The sequence below is a fragment of the Leptonychotes weddellii genome, chromosome 8, assembly GCF_054177405.1.
Source record: "Leptonychotes weddellii isolate Sample4059 chromosome 8, ASM5417740v2, whole genome shotgun sequence".
In the NCBI taxonomy this organism is placed as follows: domain Eukaryota; kingdom Metazoa; phylum Chordata; class Mammalia; order Carnivora; family Phocidae; genus Leptonychotes; species Leptonychotes weddellii.
The window spans coordinates 129,526,349-129,552,261 of NC_138376.1; the positions used below are offsets into that span (position 1 = coordinate 129,526,349).

The window sequence follows — 25,913 nt, forward strand, 5'->3', positions numbered from 1 at the left end:
GTTCCAGGGGCGGGCTCCTCCTACCCCTCAGCACCTGCAGTCCTGGGGAGGCGGGCTCCCCCTACCCCTCAGCACCTGCAGTCCCGGGGGGGCGGGCTCCTCCTACCCCTCAGCACCTGCAGTCCCAGGGGGTGGGCTCCCCCTACTCCTCAGCACCTGCACTCCCGGGGGGCGGGCTCCCCCTACTCCTCAGCATCTGCAGTCCCCGGGGGGCGGGCTCCCCCTACCCCTCAGCACCTGCAGTCCCCGGGGGGCAGGCTCCCCCTACTCAGCACCTGCAGTCCGGGGGGGTCGGGCTCCCCCTACCCCTCAGCACCTGCAGTCCCGGGGCGGGGGCAGGCTCCCCCTACCACTCAGCACCTAACGTGGGGCCGCTGGGCGTCGGGTTTTCCTCACCGAGTCCTTGTGAAGGCGCACACGGGAAGACTAATTTACTAGCATTTTTCAGATCTGTATGTGTGATTTGCGGTGTGCACACAGCTGTCAGTTTTGTAATGTGTGCCATGGAGGAGAGGCTGGCCAAGTTGGGAAGAGTGAGCTCTTGCCTTGTTGGTGAAGTTTACTCCGTGACTTCCCCTGCGGGTCCCCTGAATGATTGATTTCAGGACGTATGTGCTATTTCATCATGGTCTTGGCGTCCCCACGTTATTCCATATGTGTCAGATGGTAACACAGCCTATTACAGAGGTGCCTTTACAAGACTTACAAAGAACTGGGTGTTTTCTTGTATGACATCAGTGTTTTTAATTCTTCACGCTCAGTTCTTTGTAAGCCAAATAAAGAAGTACTATGTGTTCTCAATTTATACTCCTTTTGTTTTGTCCTGTAACACAGTCGTGTGAGAGAAGGCTATAAAACCAGCACAGACTCATACCTGATCGGAGATGCATTCCTTCACCTAAGAGACCTGTCTGTCTGATGTGTGATCCAGCCTTGACATTTGAAAAAAATAAGAAAATAATAAAAATTGTTCATTTCAAAATCGTGATAATCACAGTCCCCTCAAGTGGGGAAAAGAGAAGTTGTAGGTTGTATTTTAATGAAAATGGATTGAAACAGTGATTTAAAAAAAAAAAATACTCTAAGTTTATATCTTTATTTTAACTGTGTTTTTGTGACGTCTCCTTTTCCCCTTATTGCAAAAAACCTCATAAGTGCCCCAAAATAATGGGCAGCCTCCCCTCACTGGTGGAATCCTAGAGTGGGAGAGTGGGGCCTAGTCCTAGTTCTGAGGACTAGCTGAGGCTGTGTGTGCTGGCGAGAGCGGTCAGTGTGACGTCGGGCACGTCCTGTGCTCCGCGTGGTTGTTTGGCTGCTAATATTAGTAAGACCAGGCTGCTTTGGAGAACATTTAAGAATTGTGCAAGGCCTGTGTGATATGACTTTGTCAAGAAATTCCCGAGAGGGGCGCCTGGGTGGCTCAGTTGGTTGAGCGACTGCCTTCGGCTCAGGTCGTGGTCCTGGAGTCCCGGGATCGAGTCCCGCATCGGGCTCCCTGCTGAGCGGGGAGTCTGCTTCTCCCTCTGACCCTCCCCCCTCTCATGTGCGCGCTCTCTCTCTCTCTCTCTCGCTCTCTCTCTCTCTCATTCTCTCTCTCAAATAAATAAATAAATAAAATCGTTTACAAAAAAAAAAAAAAAAGAAATTCCCGAGAAACACAGAATAAGATCTGACAAAATGAAGAGTGACATGTTATGAATCAAAAGGCTTAGTTCTGTACAGATGTCATTTCTTCATGATGGGAATGTCATAGATACTCTTTAAAACATTATAAAATGATTCTGCAATTTATTTGTGTGAAATTTAAGTGGCTAGTAAGGAAATTTGGACAGAGTCATGAGAAGGGGTCCATCCTCCAGGTCAGAGTCCTGCCTGAAAACCGTAGAGCCCAGGGTGTGACATTGTGGGCAGACGTGTGCACTGGTGGTGGTTCTGGTCTCCGCTGTGCAAGGCATTCTGGGTACTGTTGAGCGCTTGGTCAGCAAGGAAGGAGTTACCATGCAATTCAGTGATTTCTCATAGAAGTAAGGAGAAAAGTTCTTTAAAAAAAAAAAGGGGAGACCAATTTCACTTTTCAGCTTGCTGTTGAATTCCATTGGACGAAAACAAATAATGATTTTAAATGTCTGATAGTTCAGTTTTGAGAGGAAATGAATGTACGTAGAGTAGGAAAAAATAAATGTCATCTTTAGATATTAAGCAATTGACACGTGATGCTGCTTCCCTTCTTGAAGATTATGTGGCTGACATGCTGTGCTTTTCAGTTTTATAATTTGCTGGTTTTCTCCTCAGGATTTTGCAGGTTAATTCCTCATGCACGCTCACCAGGTACTTGGACAATATATTTTGAGGGTGCAGATTACGAGAGCCATCTTCTGCGTGAGAACACGGAGCTGGTAAGTATTGTGAGGGTGACAGGCGGAGTACAGACTAACCTGTATTCCTTACAGTTTGAAAATGTAACGTAAACTCCTTCTTTGATTATAGTGAGCATTGTTGTGACAAAAATATTTTAAAATCACCTTTAAACACTAATTTTATTTTTAAAAAATCTGAAACCATGATTCTAGGCCGTGTCTGTACACTTTTGTCCATAAACAAATAGTATTTTTTAAAATAAAGAATATGTCTACCCACAGCTATACCAGCCTTAATATTAATACATATTTTTTAAAAGATATTAATACGATAGCCTTACGAATTTTATTAGAAAATGTTTTTCTAGGGGTGCCTGGGTGGCCTCAGTCGGTTAAGCGGCTGCCTTCCTCATGATTTCTGGGTCCTGGGATCAAGTCCCACGGTGCGCTCCCTGCTCAGCAGGGTGTCTGCTTCTCCTTCTCCCTCCGCCCCTCCCCCTGCTCTCTCTCTCAAATAAATAAAAATTAAAAAAAAATTTTTTTCTCTGGTAGAAATATTTTCACCTTATAGTTGGTTCTACCTTGTTTTAAATACGTATCAAATCACTTGCTGATATTTTGTATCTTCTGGAAGAGAAGTCAATCCTAGTATTTGCTAGCTTCACACATTTTATGGAAAATTCTGCTTTGCCTCCTATAGAGAGTTTTAAACAACAGAGAATGTTTCCCTGTGCCCTAGAACATGACAGCAGACACAGTTGTCCTGTATGACATAGACTGCCATATCTCCGATTAATAGAAACAGATGAAATTTTCCCTTTTCGAACTTTGTTATTGAGTTTCATTTAAATATCTTTCTATAATTGCCATTTCATCTTTAAGCCACTTAAGGGTTTGAAGGAGCGAACAGATGTGACCGTACTTTTGTTGAAGTTCCTATGGGTCAGGGTCAGTGTGTTATGTGTGATTGATTGCATGTGGCCACTTACTCATCTGTCCACCGATTCTCAGAAGGCATGGAATTGTCCAGCACGCCTGACCCGCCAAGATTTAGAGATTCTGGTGTGCGAAAACAGCCAGATACCTTCTGAAGCTTCAGAGACTTCCTGTACCACCCTCAAATATCAACCAGTAGTCAGTCAAAACTGTGTGCCTATTATGTACCTAATTTCTAAGAAAACATAGTTTGTGTAAGGTGGCAATACTTAAAACATGTAATATGTGTTTTGTATATCAAATTCCAAGTAATTATTTGTGATGACTGAGTAGCCTGCTTTAGACTGGAGTGTGTGTCCTGCCGTCTCCAGCAGCTGAGTTAGTGGACGGTAGCTCTGTCCCATCGGAGAGCCGATGGCGTGTATCCACTGACACACCGACAGTGTGCCTCTCACGCTTTCTCTCGGCCTCGCGAGCTTTTTGCCGCATCCCGAGTGATAGCAGTTCCCAACTCCCATATTTTATAGGACAGCAAGTCCCTTCGTAGATGGGATCACGCCTTCTTCATCTTCCTAGTGTATTCAGAGATCCTTCAGGAGCTTTCAAGTCTTAATCTAAAAGAAAAAAAAATTGTAATGTCACCTAATCTTGCTTGTTTTCCTTAAAGCGTTTTCTCACTGACCTTGGTTCTAACTTAACAACCCACATGTATAATTGCCACTTGTTGGCAATGTGCCTTCATACTTAACGTATCTGATTAAATTATCCCTCAGTGTGTATGCGCTAGTAATTTTCCTCTGTAATTTTGTTTATTCTTTGGGTGACGTGTGACGTGTCTAACATGTAGCCTCAGTGGGCAGTTCCTCATTTGCTTAGGGGTCAGTTTGAGAACTGACCTCCGCCCCTGAGCCGTGACTTTATTACCCAAAGTACTTGGAACGGTGGTGCCCACATCATGGGGTGGCCTGACCTCAGATGGCGCCTGCATTCTCCCAAGAGACAGATGTGTGATCATCTTTGTTATGACTCTTTTGCTGACCTCCCCATAGATGGTGGAAAATAGGTTTACATTTCTTCTTTAAAAAACACCTAGTAATTTATTTTGAAAGGTGGTAAAGTAACAATTTCATTTCATTTCTATGATTGGGTTTTTCTAATCTGATAGTAATGGAAGTGTAGTTTTGTTTTCTAAATTAAGTTCTTTAACGTTTAAATAGCATTTATGACTAGTTTCATCTTCGAGGCTCTTGAGTCGAGAGTATTGATCCTTTTCCCGGGTTACTCCATGAGCAGTATCTGTAATCCTTGCTCGTTGTCTGTTCCATTACCACATGACTGTCTAAGCTAGAAACACTTCATTTCAGCCATAAAATAAACCTTTGTTTTCGTCCTTCAGGCTCAGCCTCTGAGGAAAGAACCTGAAATAATCACTGTGACTCTTAAAAAGCAAAATGGGATGGGCCTCAGCATCGTTGCAGCAAAGGTAGGGCACCGTGGGTGAGGTGAGCTGTCACACTCCATTCCTGGACCTTGACTCAGTCAGCGCTCGGCCAAGTGTGTGGGAGCCCTTCGCTGCCTGAGGACGAAGTGCGCCTACACTTCTGTTTCTCTTGGGGGTCGGTGGTGTTACATGAAAGAGGCCACGGCGCTCAGGCCCAGGCAACGGAGGGATGGCGTCCTGCTCTGAACACAGGAGCCGTAGAGAGTGTGACCTTGATGTGGAGTCAGGGGTGCTCCTGAGGAGCAGGCGGTCAGAACTTGAGCCACAGCAGGCACAGGAGAAGAGGATCCCTTAGCCTGAGACAGGAGCTAGGTCTCGCACATGCTGGGAGCGGGCACCGGACGTCTTCTCAGGTGCTAGTACGCGGACGCGTCCCCGCATACTGGTTACCCCGGCAGCCTGCTGCCTCCCCTGTCTAGGCACTCTCTTCCAGGGGGTGTGCCGTGGGGCCTAGGAGGTTGCACCCTTCCCCTGGGCTGCACGTGGGCCCACTCCGTACCGAGTGCCGCAGACCCACTTGCAGGGCGTTGGGAATTAAGTGCGTCCCAGCTAACCTCAGAGTGAGTAGTTGGGGACAAGTAGGGATGGCACGAAGCCGGGTACAGCTAAGGGAGAGTGGAGTGAGGGAAGTGGTGCTCAAGTGATTCTGGAAACTCCTGATTGACGGCTGAGGGGTTTGCACTGTGTCTTGTAGACCCCACAGAGAAAGGAAAGGGCCATGATGGAACTGGCATTTCAGGAAGCTGTGTCTGGGAAGGGCGTGGTGTGTAGGATGACTGGAGGAACCTGGGACCGCAGGTGGGATTCCAGGTGGGAGTCGGCTGGCGGAGGCGAGCCTTTGTTAGGTGTGGACTCAGTAGTCTGCTTCTGCAGCGCCAGGTTCTGTGGGGTTGCCCAGGATGGGCCAGAGGGTAGGTCCAGAGCCTGTTGGCCCAGCTCGTAGTCCAGAGTCCCTTACTCCTGATAAGGCTCATGCTGGTGTGCCATATTTCCAGACTATTCTAACTTAATGGACCCAGAACTCAAAACTTTGGAAGTTGTGAATAAGAAGGTATTAGACGTGGACTATTTTCTCTGCTTACCAACTGAATCAAATGCTCATTTTTAGGGGAAAAAAAAATATCAGGATGAAAAATTACCTTGCCACACTCAGATACACAGGAAAACTTTAGCCTGTGTGTTTCCTATTATGTGTTTATGTATATGGATCTTCTTTCCAGTATTCATCTTACTTGGGATTTGAAGTACTAACTTGTGGGATGGCAGGGCCACCGTTCATCAGCACCTCCATCCTTTTCAGCTTAGAAAGTTATGCTCTCTCTCGGTACAGAAAAACCTGTTTTCTGAAGATTGAAGTCTGATTTACGTAAGCGTCTTTGATCCTTTCCTGTAACGTGTAAAGGCATGGTGTACAAAGTGAGGCTGCATGCGGGCCCCTGCGGCCCCCTCTGGCCTCTGTTCTTGCCGGGCAGCCAGGTGTCAGTGGGTGGTTAGGACAAGGAGGTGGGCTGAAGTCACAGTCACGCCTGGATTCACTTACCTACGCCTGTGGGTGAGAGGTAGAAGGGAGGGCACTGGCCCCAGGCCTCCATCCTCCCCAGGAATGGTTCCTGCTAAGGGTCAGATGGCAGGCAGTGGGGAGAGTCCTCTCACTGCCAGGAAGGGTCCCTCCACCTCCAGTCTATAGACTGGAGCAGGGGAAGGAGTGAGAAAGCAGTGAGTGAGCCTAGAGGACAGGACCTCAGCTGAGGCCCCGTTAGCAGGTCTCTGTGTGGAGGTGCTTGGGCCAGGACCAGTGAGGACAGCTGGCCCGCCTGGCCTTCGCCCACCACCGTGGCTGCTGGCCACGTGGCTGTGCTTCTGTCCTGGTGGTGGTTCCCTGCACTTGCTCACCTCTTCCACTCCCACCTGTGCTGACCCCCACCCCCTCTGAGCTCCTGTGCCTTCTGTGTGCGTCTGCATTCACGCGAGGAAGCGTGGGGAAAATGGTGTTCTCCCTCCAGTCAGTAGGAGGTACTTCGTCATAAAAACAGAAATGACTCTGGAATCCTCGCTCTTACAGAAGTGTTTGTGACTTGTGCTAAGAAATCGTGGTAGCACGGTGACTGATTTCCGTTAGCTTCGCGTCAGTTGGGAACATGCAGGATTTAGCTTCCGGTTGTGTAGTAGTCTTAAGAGGAGGTCTTTTGTTCCTTTCACTAATAATAGAGTAACAAACTCAATGTGAAAGTAGTAGCTAATTGTTAGGGTGCTGTTTATTCCAGTAGAGAATACCAAGTGCCTGCTGTGTAAAAATAAAGTATAATTTTCAGTTTTTAACTTTGAAGTCTCTAGGTTTCTGTTGGTGGTGTTTTTTGTACTGACACATTAAAAAAAAAAAAAAAAGATTTGTAGATAAAATTGGAAAATACCAGTGTTAGCATTTCTAATTGGGATATAGGATTATAGAATTGGGGCTTCATGGGGACTAGGAGCAACACAGGAAGTTAGGTAGAAACTTTACTGCCCGAAGCTGAGACGGAGAGCGCGGCGCCTGAGTCGCGTCTACGGCAGACCGGCTGTAGCTGGTTTCTGAAAGCAGCCCGCTCGCCTTCCTGCCAGCTTCCCATGTGGCGCCTGCCGCAGGCCTCCCCTCAGAGCCCGAGAACCCAGGACAGGGGGCACCTGCTCAGTGTCTTCGGCAGGCCTGCTCCTTCCTTTTCTAAACTGGGAAGGTGGCACCCTCGCCAACATTTCAGGGATTTCCACACTGTTTTTGTTTCTGGTCTTTTTAAATACTTTCCACAGTGAAAGTATAAATTTAGAAGCAGAAGAAATTTTTTGAAAAGAGATTCCAGGGCGCCTGGGTGGCTCAGTCATTGAGCGCCTGCCTTCGGCTCGGGTCATGATCTCAGCGTCCTGGGATCGAGCCCCGCATCGGGCTCCCTGCTCGGCGGGAAGCCTGCTTCTCCCTCTCCCACTCCCCCTGCTTGTGTTCCCTCTCTCGCTGTGTCTCTCTCTGTCAAATAAATAAATAAAATCTTTAAAAAAAAAAGATTTAATGCTAAGGTGGTTAATTCATCAGCTTATTAAACAATAGATTTAATAAAAGTAAGTATGCACCTGGCTCTCGTTGTAGTTTCTCCCACCGAGAATATCTTTATCGGTACATACACCCTTGGTCATTTGAGGTGTGAGGCAGAAATAAGTAGGGGAGAGTGAATGACATCAGAGGTCATTATCCAGGGGTATTTATTGAATGTCTAAACGCCCGTGGAGAGTGGAGATAGTGAAGGCCTTCTTGAGGAAATGCCTTTTCAGCAGCAACTTGCAGGGTGCGCACGTGTTAGCCAGGTAGAGGGCGGTGGGCAGAGAACTTGAGAAGAGGGGCCACGGGCAAAGGCGCAGCCATGTGGCTGCAGCACAGCAGCGGGGGGCAGGCCTTCCGAGGTGCGTCTGGGAGACGGGGAGCTGGGACCGCAGCTCGCACAGCAGAGTCGGCGCGCTTCTGCGAGGGGCCGGGTGGCAAGTGTTCTCTGCTTTGTGGGCCTTGCGACCTCTGCTGCGGCCACAGGGCGGTGGCCAGTGCGGGAGGGCGGCTGTGCGGTCTTGACGGGGTTGTGCATGTTAGTATCGGCCAGAGAAGTAGCTGTTGAAGGGTTTCAGATAAAGGTACAACAGGATCAGAGTGGGGTTTTGAAAGTTTATTGTTGGTCCTTCAGAGAGCACGGGTTTGAGGGGCTCAGGAGTGCAGGCAGAGCTGCAGTGGGGGTAAGCCACCAGCAGTTTGCTGATGGAAAGTGCCGGAGGCGCCGGCCCAGGAAGCGGCCGCGGAGGCAGGTGGTCGGCCGGCTGGAGGAGGGGTAGAGCCGTCGTTGAGGTCGGGCCCTCGGTCTTGCTGCTGGAGTATCGTAGGTGCCGATGCATGTTTGTGGAACAACAGCTTTCCGTGTGATGAATGAACTGGCTGTGGTGGGTGGAAGAGAGAAGTAGCAGGTTGCACCGTGCTTCTGTGCTCAGCGTGGGGCGTCTGGAAGTGGCATGCACTGAAAGTGGGGCTGGGGCAGGGAGAGAGTCAGGTGTTCAGTTTGCGCAGGCTACCTTGGAGATCTGGGACACCGGTCTCGCTAGGGGAGTGAGGATATTGTGGAGCAGACAGAATTTGGATGTCAGCACACCGACAGATGCTCTAGAGAAAGTAACTCAAAGAATACGGTCTGTTAAGTGCACAGTGTGCCCCTCGAAGACAGGAACAGGGCGTTTATGCCTGCTCTTGAAACGAGACAGGAGTCTCGAAGTTCCCCAGTGCTTCACGTAACCTGTTTTTCTCCGACTTCTTTGTAATGTCTTTGGTACTAGAAAAGGAACATTCAGCAATAAAAATCAGAAGTCATTTAATTTACACGCATTGCTAAAGCAGCGCCGTGAGGCTGATACATCGTATAGGTCTGCATCAATTATAACAGTAGAAAGAGATTTGTTTTCGGGATTTCAAGAATGTGTTTTAAGTGCCAGGCCAGCCGGCGCACGGTGGGGGGGGTCAGCATGATTGGGAGCTGTCACTTCCCTCTTGCCAGGGCTCAGCTTGCTTCCTCTGCTGGTCCGATGCCACGGGATCTGCATGTGCACCTCACAGCCTTGGAGCCCCGAGCAGATCACGCTGGACAAGCCGCGCCGGCCGCACGGTGCCGTCTGTCATCTTGCTCTCTCCTTGCTGCCGCATGGTTGGCAAAGAAGAACCTGGAGGCCCCAGGAACTCCTACTGGTGTCTGTGTAGTTTGTGTTTTCTTTAAGCTGTTGTGGTCTTTGTATCTGGCCTAGTCTTTTTTTGATTTTTTTCCTAATTAGTGTGTGGCTAGCTGCTGTGAGCCTGGATGATGTTTTGATGTTAAGTTCCCTGACGCCCCTTCCACAATGCGGTTCAGTTTTATGAAATCCAGATGATTTGGAACAGTATGTGTGTGCAGTTTACTTTTTTAAAACATTGCTTTTGGGGAAGTTTAGTATGCTCCTTCTTACTCATCTGTGGGACAACACGATGCTTCCTGTTTAATTTGGATTTTTAAAATACAAACAATTCCCTCTTTATTTTCCTAGCTCTTTTTAAAGTTTAATAAAGTACCAAGTGAAGGCAAGTCAGAGCTGACTGGTTACGTAAGAGTCTGAGCGCGGCACTCGCTGCAGCCTGTGCTGATAAATGCCGCTCGGTGTCCTAATGTCCAGTTCGGAGCTGTGCGGATCCGGGTCCTCAAAGACCAGCTCTGTTGGTTGCTGTGGAAAACTGAGGGAAGCAGACAGTTGTTTTTTTCCTCAGTTCGAGAAGTTGCTGTAGTCCTGAGATCAGAATGTGGTTCTCTGTTGTCGGAAGAACAGGATCGGTGGTGAGTTTCTTGAGGGTGCTGTTGTGGACGTGGATGTTCTTGGGCAAACTCTTAACTGTGATCCTTCCAAGAATGCTGCTGCTTCCATTAGAACTTGTTTAAACCTGCCAATAACTAACTTGCTTATGAAGCAACCGTTTACTGTAGCTTGTAATTACACACCCAGGATTTTGTTGCTCTGCATTTTAATGTTGCACATTCTTAAGGTTCATAAAAATAAAAGGTTCCTATATCCTTTTTGCACATACACACGAAAAAAAACCCATAAATGTACTCCTGCTGATCATAATATGGTGAAGATTGCTTAAAGTAATGCTGGGTGCCGTTGTAGAGCTTGCTGAGAAAACAGGAGCGCCGTAACTTCCTGTGGATGCGTTAGGTAGCTTTTACTGCCTCTAAAACCCATTTTTGCTGAAAGTGAACCTAAAAGTGACCATCTTAAAGGTACTTAGGATATTTTACTATTTTATTTAAAAATGAACAGTTGAATAGTGTCTTAAAGGTGTTCTAGTTTGTACTTTTAGACTATATACTAATTTTAAGTTTTTAAATTTTAATTAGCTTAAAACACAAGAAAGATTCCTATGCCTTAGGAGAAGATGAAAACAGTGTTTATTAATATACCACCTTCTCGCTGTTTGAAGAGTAAATTCCTGACATGAACTACAATTAAGTCCTTTGAAGAATTTGAGACCTTCGTTCTCACATTCTTTAATCACATTCTTTAATGTCCTTATTGTGACCACATGGGAAAAACCTAGTCAAAAAGATGAAGTCAGGAAATTTTGGTTCCGTTTTAAAATCAGTTTCAAAGTACCCAGTGCGACTGCAGAATTTCTTCCGTGGAAGTGTCAGAAATAATTTTCCATTAAGTTGTATGAAGTGACTAGTGCCCTCCATGGCTAGTGTTCGTGAATTTGGAAATAATGTTTTATATTTTTGTTTTAAAAGCAAAATAGTAAATTATATAAAAGAATAATTTTTTACCTATTTTATAATAACAGTCTAAGCGCTAATTTCTTGGATTGATGGAATTACTGGATTTTATTATAGTATTAACGTAATAGAAACATTAAATGTTAATGCTCTAAAGCAGAACAATTTCACATGATAGGACACACGGTAAGAAATGATCTTTATGTGGCTCAGTGGGTGCAGGGGATTGGTTGTGGATCATCCCAGTCTGAGGAAGGTCCAGACTGCCTCAGCCTCGCCCACTTGCTCTCAGCCAAGGCTTGGGAGTCAGGCCTCACCCCTGCACGGGGCACACCTGCATGAGCAGTGGACAGAAGCCAGGAGCTCGCCTGTATTGGTCTCAGTCCTTTCATTCCAAGACCACTCTGAGATCTCGGGAAAGCCCTCCACCTTTGCCGTCGTGCAGTGCACACTGCGGGTCTCCTGCAGCCCATCTGAGAGACCCAACTTAAGAGTCCCCTATTTAGGTCATTTCCTTCATTTTAAAAAGAAGGAAAGGATAGATGGGATGTGTTTTGTTTTTTGTGGTTTTTTTTTTAAGATTTTATTTATTTATTTGACAGAGAGAGACAGCGAGAGAGGGAACACAAGCAGGGGGAGTGAGAGAGGGAGAAGCAGACGCCCCGCCGAGCAGGGAGCCCAGTGCGGGGCTCTATCCCAGGACCCTGGGATCATGACCTGAGCTGAAGGCAGATGCTTAATGATTGAGCCACCCAGGCGCCCCTGGGATGTGTTTTGTGTTCTCTGCAAAGGATAAGCCATGAACAGAGCTGCACCTGGAGGCTGGTTCACAGAAACCAAGCGTAGACTCCTTTACGGCATCCCACCTGTCTGGTGCTCATGCTTGCATGAGCTTGCCACCTAGCTCATGCTTGCAGCGCTGTTGAGGGTGGAATGTGTATCAAGAACGAGTTTTACAATTGATTGTTTCAGAATTAAGGTAATTCCCAACAAGAAGAGAGAGCTCTTCAATGTTTTTAAAACCCTATTCTTAATTTTAATAGTTTACGAATCGGAACTCCTTGTCTGATGAGAAACAAAGCCGCTTTCAGACCCTGAGAAAGGAGCACGTGGGCAGAGCGCTGTACCGAACATCCTGATGAGTTTTAAATGCTGCTGGGCTCTCAGGTCCTCCCAACCCACTGTTGTTCTGGAACCTTCAGTAAAGAGCCCAGACTGGGTCTCTAGCCCTGGAAACAATAGGCTTGACTCTCTGCTGGCGTATCTTCCTTCCTCCTCCTGCTGCCTTTTTTTTTTTTGGGGTTGTGTGCTAATGATGTTTTTATGCTGTTAGTCATACATACTCCCCCACACACTCAGCTGGTCACTGGGCGTTCGAGGAGTAGGTTCCTCTGACTGGGTTTCTGTGCCCGAGGTGAGAGGACCTCACCCTCCGTCTTCCCGAAGGTGCGCCAGCGAGAGCCGGGACCAGCTGTCTGGGGGCGGCCTTTTGCCTGTAGCCGGTCCTCACGCCGCACGTAAGCAGCTAAGCCACGGGCGCGTCTCGTCGAGTTCTAGGGAATGTATGGCGCATGTAGCTGCTGAGTTCTTATTTCTGCCTCAATCTTTGTATTTGGGAACCTTTTCTGTTAACTTACTGCCATTCTTCTTCTGCCCTTTTCCACACGGAAACCCCAGTACCCCAGTATATTTCTGCTAAACCTCTCCTCTCTCTGCCCTGCCCTCCTCTTCCTCAGTGATCCCACCTCCCTCTCCAACCCCTCCTTTCCCTTTGAAAGGAAAGACAAGCGGATTCAAGGTGCACTAAGATCACACATGTGATCTCTGTTATTTCATTTTAATTGCTTTTCTAAGGACTGAGGATCTAGCTCTTTGCGTTTCATTTGCACGGCCTGGCTGGGGCATATTTGGTCCCCATTCTCTACTCTCTAGGAGTCGGGAGTGATGTTGGAGAGCACAGACACCAAAAAAGGGCAGCTCTGGCACTGGAACACCGTGTTACTCTCAAAGTGTCTTTGGAAGGGAAAATGTGGCTTTGATACTTAAAAATTTACTTCTCAGTAGTTTAATTAAATTCCAAAACTGTACTTAGTCATTCATAATTCCTGGTGCCTTTGAAATATATAACTGCTTTCCAGGAGACCCTTAAAAAGGAGTTTGAGGGGCGCCTGGGTTTCCTCCTTCTCCCTCTCCCTCTGCCACTCCCCCTACTTGTGCTTGCACACTCTCTCTCTCTCAAATAAATAAATAAAATCTTAAAAAATAAGAAAAAAAAGAATTTGATTTGTTAAATGGGGAATGGATAAATCTGCATGTTTCTGATTAATCTTTTAATTTTACAAATAAAAGACTAAAAACACAGAAATATCTTCAAATACCAGCTTAGGTAGTAGCTTTAAACAAGTAATCCTTAAAATTATTTAGCCTTTCCATTTTAATGATTATGGTTACTCTTCTCATGGTTGGAAATCAGGGTGCATGATGTTATTTATGACATATATTTTCTTGTGGTAAAGTCTTGTTTTTACCCAGTTGTCTGTATAATTATAAGTTTATTGCTAGTACTTGTGGTTACTAATAACATATAGATGAAAAGTCTAGTTTTAGAATAGTGTTGTCCAATAGAATGTGTGAGCCACAAAGGTAATTTTAAGTGTTCTATTAGCTGCATCAAAAAAAAACCCTGAAATCAATTTTAATAATGTATTTTATTTTACACAGTATATCCAAAATGTTACTGATTCCAGCATGTAGTGAACGTAAGTCATTAGTGATATATTTAGATTCTTTTTTCCGTACAAAGCTCTGATGTGTGTATATGTTGTATACTTAGTACACATTTTGGTTTGGACTAGCCACATTCCCACATTCTGAGTGCTCAGTAAAGCCACGTGTGGTCTCTGGCCACCATACCGGACAGCACAGTCTTCATAGTATCTAATGCCATTGCACCAACATTTGGTTAATGTTTATATAGCTCATATTTACATTCTTTTACTGACAGATAATGTTACATTGGTATGTAGCAGCAAAAACTTCCTGGACCCCATTTTCCTTTCTTAATTGGAAAAGGAATGGACTTGGGGCACCTGGGTGGCTCAGTCAGTTAAGTGTCTGCTTTCGGCTCGGGTCATGATCCCAGAGTCCTGGGATCGAGCCCCACGTCAGGCTCCCTGCTTGAAGGGGAATCTGCTTCTCCTTCTCCTTCTGCCCCTCCCCTCCCCTCGTGCGCTCTCTCTCAAATAAGTAAATGAAACCTTTTAAAAAAAGAAAAGGAATGGACTTGCCGTACAAAGTTCAGTCTTCCTAGGCTAGGTTAGTGTGTGCATTATTATTCAGAAATAAGACATAAGTGGCTTAATGCTTCTGAAATAATTTTGCTTTATACAGTTTTTATCATAGTGTATAATCTTATTTTTATTCAGATGAAGTGGGGCAGGTAGTGAGAGCTTCGTAAAGTTAAGAGGAGTTATTGCCGCCTGCCGGGTGGTAAGTTTGCCTCGGTGCTGAGCTGTTCCCAGTCCAAGTGGCATTAGCAGGGAGGAAGCAGCACCTATATGCTCCTCTGTCCAACCTGTCAAGGTGGACATTCCAGACCAGGGCTGCTGCAGCCAGGTGGAGACATTGGGTCCCCTTGGAGTTGGCCAGAGATTGTGGTGTTCTGGGTTGAAAGTAACTACCCATGTTGATTTTATGTATATACACACATATGTGTATGTGTGTGTATAGTTAGAAAATTCCTTAGACTTCTGGGGTGCTTGGGTGGCTCAGTCGATTAAGCGTCCACCTTCAGCTCAGGTCATGATCTCGGGGTCCTGGGATCAAGCCCCAAGTCAGGCTCCCTGCTCAGCGGAGAGTCTGCTTTCCCTCTCCCTTTGCTGCTCCCCCTGCTCGTGCTCGCTCTCTCTCTGTCAAACAAATAACATCTTTAAAAATAAATTCCTTAGACTTCTTTGATTTCTGAGTATCCATCTGTAGATTTGTTTTTCTAAAATAATAACCAGTGGAACTGGTCATTTCTCTGTACAACAATTGTACTGCAGTTTTTTATGTCCAGTTTATAACAGTGAGCTGCACGTGAAGTATGGATAGGATTCAAATAAGCAGAGGTGGGAGGGGGCCAGAATGGGAGGATGGAAGGGAGTTCCAGTGGAGTAGATCTGCTAAAGGGACCATGTCTCCAGGAGAAGGTTAAAGGTTAGCAGAATGGCAACATGTTTACAGAAATGTAAGCAGTGGGTCTGTTAAATAAAGAGTATTTCTAGGTAAGTAGTGCAAGATTGAGACCACATTAGTAAGATTCAGATGCTAACCAAAGCTTGGATACCTCTTTAGAATATTCTAGATCCACATTCTTCACTTGTGTATCACCCTCCCCCAAGAGTATTTTTTTTTTTTATGTATTTCATCATGCACCGTCAGTGACTTAATTATTAAGTCTGTTTTTATGACCAACCTTAAAAGGACCTTTTGGAAGCCTACTGGGTCTTTGCAGTTGAGGTCTCTAAGAATCATTGTCTCGTGATTCCTCAGATGAAGATCTCCTTTTCTGAGTAGCAGATACACTGATAAATTGAACTTGGAATTAACGTGATTATAGCTTAGAACTTAGACAAATTCCCATCGTCCATTACCCAACAACAGTAATGGAAGATAGCTTCTTTGGAAACAGTATGTGTGGTGCCGTAGTCAGAAATGCTTAGGGCTCCTCCTTGTTAAACTAGGAACGTTCCAGTGTTACCAGCTCAGTCTGTGATAGCTGCGTCAGCTGCTTCCTAACCCCACGAATATGATACTGATGTACTCATTCAGTGGATTCTGGACTGCCCCGTGTCAGGGTTTGAGAGGACGCTGTCGACCACATGGTAGGAGGAGAGGAGGCAGCGACCAGGGAAAGCGGGCGGTGGGGAGCCGTCTGTGCTGTCAGCTGGAATACGGGACAGAGCAGCTGTTCCAGGAACATAGCACATAGGTGAGAGAGAGCTTGTATCCATCCTGAGGCTGGGAAGCTATGTGGCTTGGTGAATAGTGGCAGGTGAGCCCAGGAATCGAATGACGAAAGCGTTTTGGCAGACAGATTGCATCAGACGTTTTGTGTGGAAAGTACAACGTGAACAAAGGCAGGAACACGGAAGCAGGATGGAATGGGGGCACGTGAAGGAGCATCTGGATCAGGCCGAGCGTGTGGTGAGAGGGGCGAGAGCCTGACCTTGGGTTCGGGGGGCGTGGTGCTGTGCACAGGCGGGCAGCTGCGCTGGTCTTGGGTCAGGAGCCCTGCGGGGCGTGCTTCAGGAAGGGGTTCCTGCGGCAGGTGGCACGGAGGGGACCAGCAGGACAGTGACAAGGAGGGCTTGGTCAGGACTGTTGGGAGATTTATGCTGGAAACTTCTGCCTGAATTTAAAGATGTGACGGTCATGATTCTGTCCAGTATCTATATTACATGATCAGTTTTACTTGAATATTTGAACGTAGACTTCATAAACCTCACATCGCATGTCAGATCCTAAACTGCCTCTCGAAAGGTGCTACGGGGTTTCCGGTAATTTACATAGTACTTGCAGTTCGTACAGAGTCTCCCACATGGAAGCCTGGATCAGTTGTCTAAAATGGAATGTGGGGCCTGGTAGCTCCCCTCAGGGGTGTGATTCCTGGTCTGAACGAGAGGCTGAAGGCAGAGAGGAGTATTGCAGTGGAGCTTCCTCCGTTCATGCTGAGTGTGGAACTCCCCTTCCCAGAGTGAGAATTGTGACAAAGGAGCAACAGAGGCTGTGTGAGCAGGGCCTTGACGGAGGGAGAAGCAACGGTTTTTTTCTCTTGTTCTTTTATCATTCCATTTTGTGATTTTTAGAAAGACAGAGTCCTCTTACAGTTTGTCTAAATAAATGTTATCTGTTTCATTATTAATATTTTTTCTTATAAAGAGTACCAGCAATGGGGGAGGTCTTGGTTTATTGTTTTGAAATGTATATATTTTGGGGGGCACCTGGGTGGTTCCATCCGTGAAGCGTCTGCCTTCAGCTCAGGTCATGATCTCAGGGTCCTGGGATCGAGTTCCGCATCGGGCTCCCCACTGGGAGCCTGCTTCTCCCTCTGCCTCTGACTCTGTGTGCTGCTTCCCCTGCTTATGCTCTCTCTCTGTGTCAAATAACTAAAATCTTTTTAAAAATTTAAAAATTTTTATAAAAATGTATGTATTTGGTATTTTATTATTTATATCACTGTTACTAAAAATATGCTATTAGTATTACTAGTAAACATTTTTCTTTTCAAAGATGGTAGTAATTAAGCATCTTCTTAAAAGGACAATTTTTATGGTCTATACTACATCATGAAGATGTAAGTGCCCACCCATTCACACTAAAACTGTATCCTGAAATGCTGTGAACATTGCTTTGCTCTCGGTCAGACACAGAACACAGGAAACAGGTAGTTATGCTTAGAACCTTTGAGAAACAATCTGGCCTCAGGTATTAGCTGTAAGGAAATACCCTGCAGCATTTGCAGAAAAGGAAAAGAAGGGGATTTTCAGTGCCCCAGCCAAAATTATTAGACAGCTACAGGGAAGACTACTGTGGAATATAAGCTTCATGAGGGCAGGGGTGTTTGTCTGCTTTGTTCACAGATGTGTGTACAGAGCTTAGGATAGTATAAGGAAGCATTCAGTGAATATTTGTTGAAGGAGTAAAATTGTCATTTAAATAGCTGAGTTGTTGAATTAAGCAGTCAATCGCAGATTGTATGGAATATATTGGGGAAAAATCATTTAAGTAGATGACATGAGAAGGAATACCCTATGTCATATAACAGATGGGGTCGGGGTGGGGCCGGCTTAGAAGTAATTCCCCCGATTGCATGTTAGGTCCCTAGGTTCAGGGAAACCCAGGATTGGCCTGGGCGAAGTCAGGTAAAAGGTGTATCTATTGCTCTGTTTCTCTCTCGCTAAGTGACATGCTAAAATTCAGGAAGTTGCCATTTATTGAGTGCCTACTCTATGTATTTTTTATTGTGGAATTTCAAACTTAAAGTACAAGCTTTGCCAACTATCTCAGTGCTGTGTCTGTGGGGGGGTGAGGGGGTGGGGAGCAGAAGGACCAGGCAGAGGTGTCAGCTTGCACTTGGTTATCCTGTTGTACTGGAAGTGCTGGATGATTTGTAAGGGGATGCGTCTGTCTGGTAGGCAGTCGGGTGCCTGGGGCTGGGCAGGAGATGTGCAGCGAGGGGATATGGTACAGACAGACACCGAGGAACATTTGGAGGTGAACAGATGGGAAAACCTAGACCAGAGGGTGGGGAGCTGCAAAAGAGAGGACTTGATTTTTTACCTTGTATAGAACTTTTGTAAACTCAGCCCGCAGGTAATGTAACCACATGAAACTTGAAACACACGGTTTCCCAAAATTGAGTTGTTTTGTTAAATTGAGACATCCTATGCCATTTTCATAATGAGATACGTAATAGATGGTTTTAGGCTCATGAAACAGTGGCATGCTACATGCTGGATTTTCCCTGAGGGGAGAGCTCCCCAGTCAGACGGTAGTCTCCAAACTGGCTCTCTTAGCGAAAAGGAGGAATGAAGAGTTTTCCAGTGGAAATTATGTACTTCCAGAGTGTTGTAGAACATTTGTTTCAATTAAGTCATTTATTGAAATCACTGTATCTACAACTCTCTGGGATACCTTTTATATGTTTTATTTATGACCCAGTACTTCATAACTATTGAAATTACCCTGAGCTAAGACCCGTATCCTTGGTTGTGGAACATGGGCAGTGCTATCCAGGTGAGATTTCACGCATGCGATTGCTTCCTGCGGTCATTCCAATAAGTTATCCATAATGGATTTTTATGTTCTGGTTGGAGTGTCCAAGTAGAATGTTGGTGATTCTGTACAAGAGTTGTATGTGCTCCTGAAACCTGTTTCACAGAAGCTGCTTGTCCTGATGTGCATTCCGTGTGGATCGGGGCTCCTAGCTCCGTATTCATCTAGAGTTAGAATACATGATCCTTCAGTTGAAACGATGCACAGGATTTTCTACAGAATCCTCCCTTACTACCTAAGTCCCCCTTCCTGGATGCCACAAGAAGTTTTTTCTTAAGTTTTAAAATACAGCTTTGGAAATAAAATAAGGGGATATAGGCAAATATTGGAATATAAAAATACTATAGTAAATTGCTTTTGTATCTAAGTGATTAATAGTATATGTCATGAGGGTAGCTTTAGCTCACTTAAACTTTAGCCATCTCATCAACTGGTTTATTAATAATCGATTTTTCCAGAGTAAGTACTCTTTGATTTAGGAAGATAAAATAGGTACATTTCCTGTTCGTTCCTTTATATTTACCAAATAGAGTGTTAATTTTATTAGTACTAATTTTCATGTAAAAGCAAGAACCAGGACTTTTGTTGCAATTATCTATGTACTAGTTTTATTTTTTTTATTTTTGTTTTATTTTACTGAGGATTGTATTTTTTACTGTGTATTTTCAAGCAGTGTTGCCTTGTTTTTGTTTAGGGTGCTGGCCAAGATAAACTTGGAATCTATGTCAAGTCTGTTGTAAAAGGAGGTGCTGCTGATGGGGTTAGTGTCATTTTTAAAGATGTAAGTTTTCAGTATGTCCTAGTCAGCAAATGACCTGCTATGACCCACTGCTATGTGTTGTTATAAAACACCATGTAGACTGTTTGCTGAAAAAACAAATGTGAGCTTCCTTGCCATTGACTTTTCCTCTTCCTCCTCTTGCCCTTGGCTGTCCCCACCGCCCAAAACACATGCCTTTTGGGTGTGCACAGGATGGACGCCTGGCTGCAGGAGACCAGCTCCTCAGTGTGGACGGACGAAGTCTGGTAGGACTCTCTCAAGAAAGGTATCATTTATGTATTTGTTTAAAGCTGAATATTAACGTGTTTAGGGATGTTTCACGTTTGGAATTAGAAGACAAAAAATAATGCTAAAAAGCTGTGCCCTTACTCTTCACCTTTTTAAATGTAAACCAGTGTACATGACACCTCATTTGTTAGCAGATTATAAATATGTATTTTGGTTTGGAGCAGTTTCTTTGAAGCTTAAAAAAAACATACTCTTGGCACGTCCTGGGAATGTCTGAGTATCATCTTACCGTTCTTAATATGACAATAGGAGATGTGTGCTTAGTTAATCTTTAAAGGAAGGGAATGGGCAGTAGGTTATCTGTCTGAAGGTCAGAACTGTTACTCAAAATAGCCGTCGGTTGCTCTGGTCACAGGCTGTCGTTGTGACATTTTCTTTATGTTTGTGCTACTCTCTTTTTCCTAGGGCGGCAGAACTCATGACAAGAACAAGTTCTGTGGTAACACTAGAAGTCGCAAAGCAGGGAGCAATTTATCACGGCCTCGCCACCCTGCTCAATCAGCCGTCCCCAATGATGCAAAGAAGTAAGAGCTCATTGGGGAGAATTGCATGCCGTCTCTTCCTTTGACCACTGCCAGTAATAGCTGGCTTGTATTGATCACTTACCGCATGCCAGGCATTTTACCGTCCTGACCTTATCTTCGTAGCCACAAAAACCCTAGATTAGGTGCTACTGCTTTCACCATCCCAGCTGGGGATGCAGGCACTTCGGCAAGATGCCCGGGATAAGTAGCCAAGGGCAGCGTTCAGTGTCTGGCCACGTGGTGATGCACTATCTTCCCGCCCTCCCGGAACCCCCATGGGACTGGCTGGCTGCTGGAGGGTTTCCGTCCATCCTGCACTAGGCACTTAGTCGTAGTCAGCGGGTGATGCGGGATAGAAAGTCTTCAAAGAACAAGCAGGATTCTCTACTGAAACAACGTATATGAGTGTGTGTATGAATAGTATATTCAGTCCTGTGTGTGCAGGACATGGTTATCCTGTTACATGTAGTTCACTTTAAATTAAAAGCTCAGTTATTCGGATAAAGTAATCTGTTGGTGGGAACCATGATTTTGTACCTACGTCAAAAATCTCAGAATAAAACCAATATAAATTTAAGGCTTTTTAAAAAGGATTAGTTCAGAAATCACAGAGAAAAGTCCATTAGGACTCACATTATCTTTTTAAATCATTATATACTTCGCGTTTACTTTGTTAACTTTGTGCACAGCCGCTCGGTCTGGCCTTGGCGGAGCTCCCTTCTTCATCAGTCAGTGATCCGGGAGCTTCCACCAAGTCCAGGACCTGAAGTCGACCTAAGGGTAGCACAGCGACAGCAACCAAAGCTTCTGAGAACCTGGGCCTGCTGTTTACTGGAATAAACCGTGTATCTTCACACAACCATGTGTTGTAGTGTAGACCTCAACTCAGCATATTTCTCACTTTTTTCAGGACGGTACCATATTGGTGGTCTAATGTCACAGCTTAGGGTCATTTCCGAGAAGCACACCAGACCATGAGTTAGAAGTCAGAGGGAAGCTGTTAGAACAGAGAACACTGCCGCACAGGGAGACATGAAAGCCGGAAGTAGAGCGTGGACGGTCACGCCAGCTGATGGCAGTGCCAGCTACTAAAAGGAGGAGTGTGTTTCAGAAAGTGAGGGAAGTGTATCTTTTAAAAAGTTGCTTTAAAAGTAGCCTTGTGACTTAACAGGTGGAGTTTATGAGAAAAGAAGGTTGGAAAGAGAACCTTTTCCCATCAGTGCCATTTAAGTGTTGCTTTTAAGGTTCTTGAGAAAGATTTTACTCTTAGATAAAAAAAATTACCTTATTTCTTCGCTAAAAATAAGGTCTTACAGAATTTTAAATATTTATAGATTCATCTCTCTTTAAAGACTAAATAGGGTGTTTAAAATCTTGAATAAATGAGGAGAGCCTGAATGCACTTTGATTTCAGTTTCAGATCGTCGTGGCTCAGGTAAACCCCGACCGAAGAGTGAAGGTTTTGAGCTCTACAATAATTCAGCTCCAAACGGGTCACCTGAGAGCCCTCAGCTGCCTTGGGCAGAATACAGCGAACCTAAGAAATTGCCAGGTGACGACAGACTGATGAAGAACCGGGCTGATCACCGCTCCAGCCCCAACGTGGCAAGTAAGAAGGGTCACTGTGCTTGTCCTTCCCTGGCCTGGACATGCTCAGTCACCGTCCGTGTTGGGGGGACACCCCGTGCTTGCTTAGTTATCAAAGCAGTAGGATTACCTGCATATCCTGGCTAACAGAAATGTGCTTTTTGTGAGAGATATCAAAAGTAATGTTCTTCCAATAGAAAATGAAAACGAGGTTAGAACACTTTGATTCAGTGGATGCTCTAGACGAGCCATTGATCCTGTCGCTAGCAGGAGCTGGCAGGCTGCCAGCAGGAGCTCAGATGGCTTTCATACTTTTAAAGGGTTGTTAACAAGAAGAAGAATCAATAGAAGGATATACAACACATACAAAGTTTGCAGCACCTAAAATATTTATTGTCTGTCCCATTGCCAGAAATGTTTGCCAGTCCCTGGTCTGTCGATGAAGCTTGGTAGCTCTGGGCTCTGATTATTCAGGAGAGAGGAGAGGGTGTGATGAGCCCTGATCTGTCCCGTGGCCTCTAGCGGTCTCTGCTGACTCCTCACTGCCCTTAAAGAGCTCTTGTCACGTGACATGGAATAAACATTGTGATACTTGAAAAAAAAAACAAAAAACCTTGCTTTTCCCTGTCTATTTCCAACAGATCAGCCTCCTAGCCCTGGAGGGAAGAGCGCATATGCCCCCGGAACAACAGCTAAGATAACGTCTGTCTCCACCGGGAACCTCTGCACTGAGGTGTGAGAGTGAAGCGAACATCCTCACTACAGCCAAAACTCAGGCCTCCCGCAGAATCCCTGAACTGTCTCCTCGTGCATTTCTTCTGCACATCAGCAGTGTTTAGAATTCCTGGGGGCTTCTTCATTTTTAACATAATAAGGAAATTAGCTTTAAGTTAAGAAGTCAGGGCAAAATAAAAGGTTTTTCATTATTCTCCGTATAGGATCAAACACTTTTAATTTTTAGCACAGTTTTAAATGTATCTACTATATTTTAAAACAGGTCTTTGGAAATTAAATTAGTTTATGTACAAATTGCCAAAAGCTCACTTTTCTTTCTTCTTCCCATTTTACAGGAACAGACCCCTCCACCGAGACCTGAGGCCTACCCCATCCCCACTCAGACGTACACCAGAGAGTATTTCACCTTCCCAGCTTCCAAATCCCAGGACCGGATGGCTCCTCCTCAGAACCAGTGGCCAAATTACGAGGAGAAGCCACACATGCACGCAGACAGTAATCATTCCAGTATTGCAATTCAGGTTAGAGAGAAGGAGTCCATGAACATTCGCAGCCGTCAAAGATAAACCAGTTTGACAGGGTAAAATCTGGATGATTTCAGAGATACAGTCGATATTCTCTGTAGGACAGCACTGAGACTGATACCTTTTTTTTTCTTCCCTGGTTTCCTGGTTAACTGAGGAAGAGTGGATAGGAAGGAATACTAAATATGAAAAGGAATGCTTTATTCCCTTGATATTTGATTAGTGAAGGGTTAGTAATATTACACCTTCATTACAGTTTGTGAGGCAGGATTCCTGATTCAAGGAGTGAGAAATGAGTGATGTGTGTTTTTCTTTGCACCGGAAGCTGTCCGGGCACTGGGATGCAGACATAACCGTGGTCCCCGCCAGTAAAACTAATGATGTGGTTAAGAAATGAGACAGATAAAGTGTAGTAAGTATAGTGTAGTAAGTCCTGCTGGAGATCTGGGTCCCCACTGAGAGGCAGAGCTACCTTTCAGTCTCGGTGTGACTAGCACCCGGGCTCCCGCATTACATTACAGCTCTCTGAACAGAAGAGCTTTTCAGACCAAGTGAGAAGGCACAGAGATGTGCCGCTGAGCAGGAACCAGGCTCGGGGCAGGGGGCAGCGGCAGGCCTTTGCAGCCTGGAACCATACAGCAAGGGCTTGAAGTGATAAGCTGCAGAATTGGGGTTTTATCCAAGTTAGAGAGGGGAGCATCAGTCTTGAGTCGTTGAGCTGGGGAACATTATCAGATGTGTTTTTCTGTTTGGAAAGATAACGTTGCATTGTGGAAGACTGGGAGAAGAAATCAAACGTATGCGTAGAGATAGGCACAGTCTAGGATATGTAACAAATACGGATCCTGGATAGTGAATTCTGGATGTGGTGCTTTAGTTGAGGTGGTTGGAGGAGCCCAGGGATGGAGGCGCAGCTGAGCTGAGCTGGGAAGGCCGGGAGAACAGAGGAGGGCTCACAGGCACGGGGAATGGCACGAGTAGCCGTGAGGAAGAGCCACATTCTCTGAGGGCAAGAAATTATCCTGAGGTCACAGATGTTGTCATCTTGTCCACGGGGCCCTCCTGCCTGTTTCCTAGGGAGGCCTGATCACTCCTCCCCCCCCCCCCCCAAATCTGTCTGGGACCATTGGATGCCTGGCTGGAGCTGGCGGAGAAGGTCTTCCTCCAGATTTCTCTTTCACAGTGAAGTACTTGTGTGCCCTGCTTCCTCTAGCATATTTTGTTAGCCCTTAGGAAAATCTCCTTCCCCTGTGTCATGAGCATCTACACGTCTTCCCCTATTTGACAGGAATACCATTATTAAGCCTCTAGGTTCATAGTGTATGTCTGCTGTTTGCTTCTGCCTCACCTCAGAGATAAATGAGCTAGAAGGGGAAGTCAGGATGCTGAGAGGTCAGCGTGTCGATGGGTTACTTATGTGGATCTTGACATGACTGAGCCTCAGGGTAGGACTTAGCAGGGGAGACATGGAGAAATGCAACAAAGGCACCAGGGGGCTCGTGAAGTCCGGAAGAGCAGGGCAGTGATCCAGGAGGCTCGGTTTGGCAGCAGCAGGAGAAGCTGGTGGAGAGTCTGAGGCGGGACCTCTGACATCTTGTATTTTAATAAAAGTATCTGTTCCTACAAATAGTAGGAAATTGAATGATACTGTTGACTTGAGCAACATCGGTTGAACTGCTCATGTCCACTTTTATGCCCATGTTTTTCAATACAGTGCTGTAAATGTATGTTCTCATCCTGATGGTTTTCTTAATGATGCCTTCTCTTCTGTAGTTGAGTGTATTGTAAGAATACAGTGTATAATAAGACATACCAAATACTTGGTGATCAACTGTTGATGTTTCCGTAAGGCTTCCAGTCAGCAGTAGGCTGTTAGTAGTTAAGTTTTGGGGAGTCAGAAGTTGCGTGTGGAGTTTTGACCACCCAGGGTTCGGTGCCCCTAACCCCCGCCTTGTTCGAGGGTCTGGACTCGGCCCAGCGAGCAGGAAACTGTTTCTGTGGGCACAGTACAGCTATAGTGAAACGTGGGCAGTAAGTACTCCATTCTTCTCTCAGGCTGCTGTTTTCTTCAAGTGCTAATTCATTTTTTTGTTGTTGGCTTATTTTTTAAGGAAAGGAAACAGCTTATTTTCCAGATTTGCATCTTCATTTTCTATTTTGCATATTAAAAGGATAGGAAAAAAAATGTTTGACATCATAGTGAATCCATTTCTATCAATTGAAACAATTTTTAGACATGCCATTGTGCAGAGACTAGCCCTTTGGAAGAGTGTTCATTTTGGTCTCTTCCACACATACACACTGTTTTGTACCTTTCTGAGACGGGGACAGAGACACCCGGATGCCTGGCTCGTCCTGGCGTGTGCCCAGCTCTGTTGGAGTGTTCCCAAAGTCAGTCGTCAGCTGGTGGAACCATGGCTGATGTGGTTAAGATTGGATCATGACTCTTACTCAGAATTTTACTACGGGGGAGTAAATCTTGTTGCTCTTCATGTAATTACACTAAACACATTCATCCTTTCAAAGTCAGTTGCGGGAGGAACCCCTTTGCAGATGCGTGTGAGGG

General features: G+C 45.5%; 1 protein-coding gene across 15 annotated transcripts in view; it reads left to right on the forward strand.

The window, feature by feature from the left end:
- Positions 1-25,913, forward strand: part of AFDN (afadin, adherens junction formation factor) — a 126,371-nt gene that overhangs the window by 82,888 nt on the left and 17,570 nt on the right. For all 15 annotated transcript variants that reach the window (XM_081829317.1, XM_081829314.1, XM_081829313.1 and 12 more), the window contains 8 exons: positions 2,293-2,396; positions 4,690-4,776; positions 19,603-19,668; positions 19,881-19,954; positions 20,383-20,501; positions 21,916-22,110; positions 22,730-22,821; positions 23,159-23,344. In XM_081829317.1, the coding sequence (XP_081685443.1) occupies positions 2,293-2,396; positions 4,690-4,776; positions 19,603-19,668; positions 19,881-19,954; positions 20,383-20,501; positions 21,916-22,110; positions 22,730-22,821; positions 23,159-23,344 (923 nt within the window). The remainder of the gene's footprint in view (positions 1-2,292; positions 2,397-4,689; positions 4,777-19,602; positions 19,669-19,880; positions 19,955-20,382; positions 20,502-21,915; positions 22,111-22,729; positions 22,822-23,158; positions 23,345-25,913) is intronic.